Source organism: Danio rerio, chromosome 6 (genome assembly GCF_052040795.2).
Source record: "Danio rerio strain M-AB ecotype USA chromosome 6, GRCz13ab, whole genome shotgun sequence".
Taxonomy (NCBI): Eukaryota; Metazoa; Chordata; class Actinopteri; order Cypriniformes; family Danionidae; genus Danio; species Danio rerio.
The window spans coordinates 21,237,470-21,249,291 of record NC_141026.1 but is presented as its reverse complement, the minus strand read 5'-3'; the positions used below and the strand labels follow the sequence as shown (position 1 = coordinate 21,249,291).

Genomic DNA, 11,822 nt, shown 5'->3' with positions numbered 1-11,822 from the left:
AATGTAACGTAGAGACTCGAGTGCCGTACTACGAAGAAGAAGTAATTGTCTCATCTCGCGATAGAAACAACTCGAGGGTAGAAGAAACATGGCAACGCTGTATGAGGAATACACGCTGTGTGGAGTTGGACCAGACAAGAATTCGTCCAGTTCAGGAGTTCTGGGGATTGAATTGGGAAAAGATGTTGACCACATAATTGTCACTCACTCTTCGAGAGCAGTTACAGTTTACAAGGTAAATGAGTAACAAAAATGATTGCACGCGGTGATGGGAAAATTCCAGCGTGTAAGCTAACGTTATATTGACCAAACACAAACAAGTGCATTGCTTTATTATTTGGAATCTAATGCTAATTTTTAACTATATAAAACATGTTTAGTTGGAGATTTAGTAGTTGTTTGTGTAATTGCGTAATTTCATAAGTGTTTTGATGATTAGGTGTCTGATCAGAAGCCCACGGGCAGTTGGACAGTGAAACAGGGACAGTTGATCACCTGCCCCGCTGTGTATAACACAAAGTCCCAGGAATATGTGGTTGTTACAGATAATAAGGTAAGGTGATATAATATTTTATATTATAAAGAATAAGAATGCTCCAAGTTCATGTCTTGTAAACTTAAGCATTTTTTTAGGTTATCAGAGTTTGGAAAGAAGACGATGTCAATATGGAGAAGGCGTTTAAAGCCACGGTATGTGGACTAATATTTCATAAGGTTTTATTTGTCAATATATTACACGTTATGTGGTTAAATTTAAGTATTTTTTTCTGGCTTAATCAATTGAAACAGTTTTTCTAGGAATATTTTTGATCGATGTAAACATTACAACCATACAAAATACAAAATCATGAAAACTTGGAGTACAATGCAATAAATAAATAAATAAAAATGGGAGTTTTCAGGTTAGTTCCAGATTCTCTATTAATATATAGTACTGTAAGGCATTTTTTCTTAATTTTAAACGACAAAGTAATAACAAATTTTTGTGAAGCACTTTATAAATTCATTGGTCAAAATGATTTCTCTATAATAATAGTGTAATAATAATAGTTGTAATAAGAAGTGTTAATTTGTTTCATCAATAACAAATAAACCAAATAATAATGTTTTCTTAATGTAAATCTTTACATTTAGGAAATAACCAGTAATGCAAATCTTCAAATTTATAACAAATTTACAAACATAAAGCAATTCTGTAGTTTAAGATTGAACTGTAAAAGCTGCACAGATGCAGATATTATAATCAAACTATAATGATCTATAAGTAATAATATATCTATAAACGGACACCATGCCCTCTGTTACTGCTCCATGCTGCTTTGTGGGTTAAATATAGAGCTAAACCAGGCAGAAGCTTGGAGTGTCACAGAATCCTGTGTGACGAAATCTTGCTGCAAGATTAAATTTAAATCGTGAAAATATTGAAGTGCAGACATGTAAACGCTAATAAAATGAATTAAATTCTGTTGTAGGTAGCCCAGCTTTCACAGTACAGTAATAAAAGTATTGTTAAGAGAAAGACAATATTCACACAGTTCTTTGCTTATCAGAGAGGTGGTAGAAAGTAAACAAAAGAGATGTGTGACTGGAAACACTCCAGGGGTCTGTTCTTTGTACGTGGATTACTCGTTTAGCTGGATTTGGTTATTAATGATTTGACACGATTTGGGATTGTTTCGTTCTTTGATACTCATCCGAGAGTTGTTGTCATAGCAACAAGTCTGGTAGCTCAAACCTGTCAGGCAGCAGACTCATTTCATATAAACAGGATTAGATTGAGTCAGTTTAAGCAAAGATAACACTGAAAGTATGTACCGAATTCTGATATTATCTTACAGTGGTATTTGTACACACACACACACACACACATATATATATATATATATATATATATATATATATATATATATATATATATATATATATATATATATATGTATGTATATGTATGTATGTATGTATGTATGTGTGTGTGTGTATATATAAATATATATATATGTGTGTGTGTATATATATGTGTATGTATTTATATATATATATATGTATGTGTGTGTGTGTATAATAATATAATATTAAATATTTAGTATTCACATGATAGAATTAAGGAAAGTCAGCATATTAGATGTGTGAAATATTTCAACAAAAATTAAAAACTGTCAAAATGTATATATAATGCATACAATTCTTTCATGAATACATATTTATTTGTTAAAAATACATAAACTGCCTAATTCTAACTAAAGCTACTTTACTGGAATGAAGCCTCGATCTTGACTCTTCTCTTTTATTTGCTCCATACAAATTCAATCCATCTACAGGAGCCATGTTTAGTCATAAAATCAGTTTCACATCTAATAAGACAATATAACCTACTTGAATGTTTTAAAATTGCTTGAATTTTGTTTAATCTAGACAACACGTGAAAGTAAAATAAACTGTTTTTTTTTATAGGAAAATGTTTTTTTTTATGATTACTCCAAAAATATAGTAATAATCTGCAATGTATAACACCTCTTTTAGCCAATTTTGGGGATTGTATAATGAACAAGTTAAGATTTAGCAAATTAAAATGACTATATCCAAGGAATCAAATGCATCACATTAGGCTATGCATTCATTATTGTTTTATAATGTATTGACCTATTTGTTGTAGCTATATGGGCGCTTATTTTTGAGCCTTTGCTTACTTTCTTTTGTCCATTCTTTCTTGATGTATATTATTTTCTATTTGATTACCGATGACTGCTTTGCAGCTTTCATTATTGAATTTAATTATTATTTATTATAATCTTTTGTTTGTTTTGTAGCAAAAATATTATTTATTAAATTGACATGCATATAAAAACAATAGTACAGAAATAAATATTATTACTGCAAAGTTTTATTTGTGTTTGATGCAAACCTTAAATGTATTTTTCATAAAGTAATAGTAGGACTTTTTATAGCACAAAACTTGCATTCAAGCACATTCAAGGCAGCATGATAATGAGAAATGTAATTCATTGCTAGTATTATTGTCATAATCGTCATCATTAATATTTTATAATTATTAGACTTTCATTTTGGAATCATTTCGAGCCATGAAATGTATTAGGTGAAGCTGATTTTGAAACCATGTTTGGCTTTGTAACCTAAATTGTATTTTTTCCTCACTCGTTTCAGGTTTCATCTGATGTTCTCAGGGTGATGGCAGCTTCTGACTCTGAACCTGTTGTGTTGTTTAGTTGTGGGGCTGTCATGTTCTTGGACTCGTTGCTTGCTTCACCACAACAACCTATAGAAGGCGTTTTAACAGAGGAAGAGTTCATCAGGTTAGAACATACAAGATTATTTAATTACTTTTGTCCTGAAAACACATTGGTAAACCTATCATTTAATATTGAATTAGCTAAATGCTTTTCTTAAATGTAATGGTCCACAAAAATAATAAAACTTTTGATGGATTTACTGCTCCCTTAGGCAGCCTAAGTCTGCATATGAAATTCACAGCTATTAGCTGAACCATGTAATCGATCTGTTGATGGATCTGCAATTTTGGATTAACACTTTCAGATGGATCAACACTGTCAGAGAGATTTCAAATGGTGTGTCAGTGATGTCATCACACAGGCAGCCAATGGTCTTTTTCACTTTTTGATGGCTCCAAACTGAAAATTTAATTGGCCTGGTTTTAGGCACAGGTTTGTGTTTTTAGTGACACTTATTGTTATTGATGCAATGAATAACCGATTTCACTATTAACCGTTTAATTATAAAGGCTAAAAACCATGTTTCTGTTGCACAGGACGAAACTGCTGCAACTAAACAAAGTTATGCCAACAGTGCTTTAGTTCTGAGTTTATATAGGCTAATATGCCACCGGGTAATATAATAGTACTTTTTTTCTGCACACAAGTTTGTTATTTCTAATGGAAGCATGCGGCTTGCGTGTACATACAGTGAGCGACGCATTTGCACATTTTTAAGCGCTCCTAGTTGAAAATCTCATGCTGTAGTGAGAGTTGTGCGTGCCTTTCAGTGCAATGTAAAAAAAAGATGTCAGACAAATTATTACAATTTATTAAAATTATTACGCATGTATGAACACAGATGATAACAAATCATTTAAACTCTTAGCTAATATATAACTTGGGTTTACATTAGATAAATACTATTTTTTTTATTTTTTCATATTTTTATTTAATTATTTATTGTTTCCTGATTTATTTTAAGTGTAAAATTATTACGTGTTTAAAATCAAAAACTTGTTTAACTTTTTAAGTCCAAAGAGAGAAATGGAATATTTTTTGTTTTTTATTATTATTTTGTGCTTTATTATTTGGTTACTAAGCATCAATAAATAGCATTGAGTTGTCATTTAATTTTCTAGTTTTGAAATTAATGAATGCATTAAAATCGTGCTAAACGTGAAACCATGATTAATTCTTAGACTATAATCATACAACTAAAATCTATAGTTGTTGCATCTCTGCTTGTGTGTGCACCATTTTTGGATCATTTACATAGTTACATTTAATTACCACATTGATTTAAAAAGAAGTATTGGTAATTAGAATTTATAGCAGTGTTATATTAGATTGTTCCTGTACAATAAACGCCCACCTCACAGCATTCTGAGAAAAAGAAATGAAAGTTTAAAACTGGTAATGCTCTAGGAAACCACAGAGCTAAAATACCAGTGATCTCAACATCTGAGTGTCAAGCCTCTGTTTTAGTCCCATCTCATTTTTTGAGGAAGCTGTGAAAACTCAGGAGGGGAGGAGTCTATGTAAAATGAAGAATAGTAGGTCTTGTTTACACCAAGGGCTTACTCGCACTATGTTATCTGAACCGTGCACAGGCCCGTTTCCCAGATCGTTTGATAAGTGCTTTGAATCGGACTCTGGCATGGTGGCCCTGCTCTGGCTGTAAGAGGTTGCCCATAGCGCGGTTCACTTGGGATTTGGCGTAGTAGGCTTGTAGTGTGAGTGCAAAGCTCGCCTGAGCCCGAAACTGAAGACGAGACGTGACTTTTAAGGGACTGTTTTTTATGGATTTATTAATTATTCTTGCTGTTTAATGAACGCAAAATATTAAAGATGAAAACCCCTTACTGCATGACAGCTGCGCCTTCAGGAAATTTCCTAATTACTGCAAAATGAGGACTTTATGATTGTTTATGAGCGTCAAAAGTGGCTAATCTGCTCTGCGAAATATTTGACTGCGTGTCACTGCATATCAAACCACTAAAACGATATAAACTTATATTAAGAATTTATTGTCCCGCTGCCCGACCCGCCCCGTTTTCTGGCCGCCACGCCCGATCCCGCTAAAGAGCGGGGGAGAACAAAACCGAAAATCCCCCAGCTATACAGTCCAGACAGCCAAGCTGTCTGTATAAACACACACACAGCACCAAGCGCACACACACACAGACCAATCTCTCTCTCTCTCTCATACGCACGCGCGCGCACTAACACACACACAAGCACCAAGCAGACACACAGGCGTTTGCTGTTATATCAACTCAAAGGCTTGTAATACCATGTATCAAGTACCAATGTAATACCAAAAGGTTTTATATAAAGGTATATAAATACTGAGTCGCGCCAGCTCCGGCCCGCAGCGCACATTACTCTCAGGCCGATTCCGGCGCGGATGCGGCAGCGTCGGCTCGCTTACGGCCGCCGCATCTGGCCGGAAATCGGGCAGTGAGTCCACAAGCATCCGGAGTCCAGCAGCCGGAGCCGGGCCCGAGTGCATTTTGCTATCTGGGAAAGCTCTCTCTCTCTCTCTCTCATTCACGCGCGCACTAACATATACACACACAAGCACTAAGCACACACACAGTCTCAGTCTCTCTCAGTCTGTCTGTCTGTCTGTCTGTCTCTTTCTCTCTCTCTCTCTCTCTCTCTCTCTCTCTCTCTCTCTCTCTCTCTCTCTCTCTCTCTCTCTCTCTCAGTCTCTATAGTAATAGCTATTTGACGGTGTGTGTGTGTGTATACACACACACACAAACACAGTCAAATAGCTATTAACTTCTTTTTTTTTTTTTTTTTTTGGTGGGGCCAGTGAAAATTTTGGCAGGGCAAGTAAAATTCAGAACCGAAAAAATCCTTTTTTGATTTCAGAATTATTCGCCCCCCTGTTTATTTTTTCCCCAATTTCTGTTTTATGGAGAGCAGATTTATTCAACATATTTCTAATATTTTTAATAACTCATTTCTAATAACTGATTTATTTTATCTTTGCCATGATGACAGTAAATAATATTAGACTAGGTATTCGTCAAGACACTTCTTTACAGCTTAAAGTGACATTTAAAAGCTTCACTAGGGTAATTAGGTTAACTAGGCAGGTTAGGGTAATTAGGCAAGTTTTTGTATAACGATGGTTTGTTCTGTAGACAGTCTGAAAAACAATTAGCTCAAGGGGCTAATAAATTTGACCTCAAAATGGTTCATAAAAAATTAAAAACTGCTTTTGTTCTAGCCAAAATAAAACAAATAAGATTTGTTCAGTGGAAAAAATATTATCAGACATGCTATCAAAATTTGCTTGCTCTGTTAAACATCATTTAGGAAATATTTTAAAAACAAAGACAAAAGCTAAAGGGGGGCTAATAACTGTATATATATTTACGGTAATTTTTAAATGTTTTTTAAGGAAAATTATTCCGTTCATCAAGGCTACGTTTAATAAATGTAAAAAATGTTAAATTGTTAAATATTTATCAATTTCAAATAACTGCTTTCTTATTGTACGTAGTATTATTGCTTTTATTACTATTACCATTAATAACAATAATAATAATTAATATTAGTGATTTCTGAAGGATCATGTGACTGAAGTATTATAGCTGAAAATTAATTTTTAAAATCACTGGAATAAATGAATAAATTAAATGATAAACTACTTTTGAACAGTTATTTTATAGTGCAACATTTAAAAAATTGTATTTATGATGAAATAATTGCAGCCTTGGTGAGCAGACGAAGCTTAATTTAACATATTTAACGATCATACTGACCCCAAACTTTTGACCTGCTGTGTATAGAATATTTTATAAGCTAAAATGTGCACTTTAATTTTAACAACCCACAGACATCGTCACCAAATATAAAGCAGAGGTCAGACTAGAGGTCTGCATTCCCGTGGCTGCAGGACCTGACCAGATTTCTGCGGCGCGGGAATAAATTTCCGAATAAATCGCGGGAGTGTTCGGTAACGGGTTTAATTTGGTTTAATTTGAGAGGGAGAGAGAGAGAGAGAGAGAGACTGAGAGAGAGAGAGAGAGAGAGAGAGAGAGAGAGAGAGAGAGAGAGAGAGAGAGAGAGAGAGAGAGAGAGAGAGAGAGAGAGAGAGAGAGAGAGAGAGAGAGAGAGAGAGAGAGAGAGAGAGAGAGAGAGAGAGAGAGAGAGAGAGAGAGAGAGAGAGAAAAAGAGACAGACAGACAGACAGACAGACAGACTGAGAGAGACTGAGACTGTGTGTGTGCTTAGTGCTTGTGTGTGTATATGTTAGTGCGCGCGTGAATGAGAGAGAGAGAGAGAGAGCTTTCCCAGATAGCAAAATGCACTCGGGCCCGGCTCCGGCTGCTGGACTCCGGATGCTTGTGGACTCACTGCCCGATTTCCGGCCAGATGCGGCGGCCGTAAGCGAGCCGACGCTGCCGCATCCGCGCCGGAATCGGCCTGAGAGTAATGTGCGCTGCGGGCCGGAGCTGGCGCGACTCAGTATTTATATACCTTTATATAAAACCTTTTGGTATTACATTGGTACTTGATACATGGTATTACAAGCCTTTGAGTTGATATAACAGCAAACGCCTGTGTGTCTGCTTGGTGCTTGTGTGTGTGTTAGTGCGCGCGCGTGCGTATGAGAGAGAGAGAGAGATTGGTCTGTGTGTGTGTGCGCTTGGTGCTGTGTGTGTGTTTATACAGACAGCTTGGCTGTCTGGACTGTATAGCTGGGGGATTTTCGGTTTTGTTCTCCCCCGCTCTTTAGCGGGATCGGGCGTGGCGGCCAGAAAACGGGGCGGGTCGGGCAGCGGGACAATAAATTCTTAATATAAGCGGGAGCGGTCGGGTTCGGGCTAAAACCTGGCGGGAGCGGGATTCAAAATTTAGTCCCGCGCAGATCTCTAGGTCAGACTTTCTTATACAGAGCCTCATTTCAATTGTCAGGTTTTGTAAAAATCTATCTATCTATTGAATTAATCAATCTATTAAAGAAACGTTGGCTAGAATTCTACATTATAGGCTTAACTTATAGAGAGACATAGCAGATGAACCGAGACTTCATCAGATCACAAAACAGATCAATGTTGATCTTTCTTTCGAGTTGTCAGTGCGGAAATGAAGAAAACAACTGGCCTAACACAACATATTTTAAGATTAAAACATGGAAAAATGATCAGATAGTAACTTTGTTCAATTTTCCTAACGGATAAACAGCTCTCAGTAATATTTCAGCATGCTGAATAGCATTTACCGGTAAGAATGACATCTCGCCCTGCTCATTCTCTCTTCATATAGCCGTATAAATGGCTATTACACAATCATAATACACTGCGATATAGCCTGGGTCGTTAGTTCATTGCATTTTGTTTTCTCACTACAATCGATCTGCTCAATAGGACAGAGACCATCACATTCAGGCGATCTCAAACTGATTGATTTGACGCGGATGCGAGCGCTACTGCTGGATATATTCCAAACAAACCGCACTAATGGGGGAAACGAGACAGATTCCGAACAAACGTCTATGTGTGAAAGCACCGTAAGATTGTATTTGCACAGAATTGACCGACAGTCGCAGCAGGCAGCTTTGGCTCGATCTGGCAGGCAACAAGGCAGCACTGGTCCGATCGGGCCAGTAACACTCTGTACACTGGCCTGAGCGTCTCGCACACTGGTCCCATTCCATCGAGCCCTGCACCTCACTGCCAACTAGTGTTTTGGAAGTGTTCATGCAGACCAACAGAGACAGCGCGCACAAGTATAAAATGCACAGCTACACGCGTTGCATGTGCCGTTGGTTATGCCGGTCACTTGACGCAGAAGTATAAACCAGGCTTTAAGTGCTGATGAGACTGCGGGTTCCACCCCGTGTGGGGAAGCAATATTTGTCACATTAGTTGTAGGCCTTTTGGCAAATGTCTCAACTAAGTTTACCTGTTTTATAGAGCGTTTACTTATTTTGAACCTTGTTTTAAACAAAAGCTATCTGAATTGTAATTTTTAGTGTGTGAAAAAACTGCCAGCAAAATTAAAGCCAATAGATGTCTTAACCCATATACCACCATGCAAGTACACACACTTTAAAACACACAAACGCACACCTTAATTAATTTATTTTTTCAGTTTCAGTTATGTAATAAATAAATAAATAATAATTCACATTAACTCTCATGGTAGGTATTCACAGTGTGTACGGCCGTACTGTGGAACACATACTGCTTGGATATCGATGTCACAAAAATAAATAAATAAATAAACAACCTCCAACAAACATTTCTCAATGATTCTGGAAAAAAAAAAAAAAAAAAAAAAAGATATATATATATATATATATATATATATATATATATATATATATATATATATATATATATATAAATTTATATAAAAAACATCAACTTCGGGTCATACACAGGCCAAAAATTTTGATAAACTGCTGGACAAGGGCAGGGCTTGTGTGTCTGTGTGTTTTGGGCCAAGGCCGGGCTAGGGCTTAGATTTAAGGGCCTTTCAGGGCTCTACTTGGGAAAATCCAGGAGCCATAGGTATTGATTTTGCATTATCTGTTTACTTGCATTATATGAATCTCAAAGAGCTACAATTGCATCTAAAAAGCTTTTATGTTCTGCTGAAGAAAGTCTAGTACATTTTGTATGACCTCAGCCAGATTTGCATATATTGGTTAACAGTTTCTTTAGATGTAAGATGTTATGTTTTCTGTTCCACAGGTGGAGTACTGTTGTTGGGGCAGAACACCAGCTTGTTTTGTTGTTTTGCACGGAAAAGGTTCTGTCTTTTTAAATCTGCTTATTTTTATTTTCTATCAGTGCATGAAGAGAACCTATGAATCAGTTCTGATAAATTGTGTGTTTCAGAGAGGAGAGCACTACCTGTATGCTCAAAGATTTAACCCCAACACTGTTGTGAAGCACAGATTTGAGACTGAACCTGGTCCCTTCGCTCCTATCAGTTTCTCTGCCACATGCAGAGGTAGTAATATACATCTGCAGTACTTGTGTAAGTGTCTTCATCATCTGATTATAATGACCAGGGTTTGAAATTGAAATGACTTTGTTTTTTAGTTTTGCTTTTGCTTTTGCACATTTTATAGAAAATATTTGTCAGTGATGCTCCTGCGTTTTCAGAAATAGGTTTCTTACATGCAGATTAATCTTTTTGACATTGTACAAGTTAACAGTGCCATTTCACAGAGCTCTGCTAAGCCCACTGTATTTTTCAGTTATGTCGTACTAATTATTGCAAAAAATTTGCAAAGTAATATCATTTATTAAGCACATTAATGTCAATATAATCAAAGTTTAATTAAAAAATTTTTTATAGAATACTGGTAAATATTAATTTACCATTTGTTTTGAAAGAACTGAGAGATTACCATTGTTGGTCACACTTTACAATAAGGTTTATTAGTTAATGTTAATTAATGCATTTACTAACATGAACAAACAATGAACAATACATTTACTACTGTATTTGTTCATGTTAGTTAACGTTAGTTAATGAAAATACAGTAGTTCATTGTTAGTTCATGTTAACTCATGGTGGATTAACTAATGTTAACAAGTGTGGAGTTGGATGTTATTAATGCATTAGTAAATGTTAAATTATGATTAATGAATGCTGTACATGTGATGTTCCTGTTAGTAAATGCATTGACTAATGAACCTTTTTGTAAAGTGTTACCCAATTGTTTTTGTGTGGGCTATTGTAAGAATATGAATTTGTAAAAATGTAATGAAGATTTAATTGAATATATCCTATGGAAGCATACGAGCAGCAAAATTCATTTTGAAATGTATTATGCAAAATGGCAATGCAAAATGTTAAATGTATTTCTGTATTCTAATTTGCAATTTTCCAAGATGTTGAGTGCAAAATGAAATTAAATGACATCGTTTGCATTTCTCATTTCAAACAGGGTTTTATAATATAAATTGTATCCACATTTTAATGCTTTATAAGTTGCGAAATTAAATTAAAAATGCAATAGTCAAACTGAATTTGATGTGTATAAAGTACAAGCAGAAAATGTTATTTGTCCTAAATGCGTTTACACTCATGTCTAGGAAACGCAGGATTACACTTTTAGCATAACCATGCGATGTTTGTAGCAAAATTCATTTAAAATGTAATACACAAAATGTTAATGCAATATGTTCAATGGCAGTTTATTTCTGTATTTCAGTTAGCACTTTAAGACATATGTTCATTGTTTGCTGCAAAATGAAAAAAAAAAAAAGAATCCATTTTCATTTAATACATCGCAACGAATGGAAGGTGATGTGAAATTGAAAATGCATTCATTTGGTTTTGATATTCGACAGACATTCGCGCAGCAGTTTTAGGGATCATCTGCGAATAACATCGACAAAAACCAAAACGCACAGAAACGCAAATCAGAAAAAAAAAGTATTTTTAGAAGATTCCAATATATGGTTAAAGGCCAGACTGATTTACTACAGGTAACAAGGCTACTATAGCTCTAACTATACGATACATACTAAGCAGAAATAGGCAATATATCTTGCCTTAAGCATACAGTACACATAATCTAAAGCACCTAAATGTTATTTTTGTAACTGC

The 11,822-nt window shown here is 35.4% G+C and overlaps 1 protein-coding gene across 1 annotated transcript in view; it reads left to right on the top strand.

Moving 5' to 3' along the window:
• Nucleotides 1-11,822, top strand: part of nol11 (nucleolar protein 11) — a 45,676-nt gene continuing 33,854 nt past the window's right edge. Inside the window, 6 exon segments of the mRNA NM_001030063.1 lie at nt 1-235; nt 440-553; nt 634-690; nt 3,163-3,311; nt 9,950-10,007; nt 10,097-10,238. Coding sequence (NP_001025234.1) covers nt 89-235; nt 440-553; nt 634-690; nt 3,163-3,311; nt 9,950-10,007; nt 10,097-10,238 — 667 coding nt within the window. The 5' untranslated portion in view covers nt 1-88.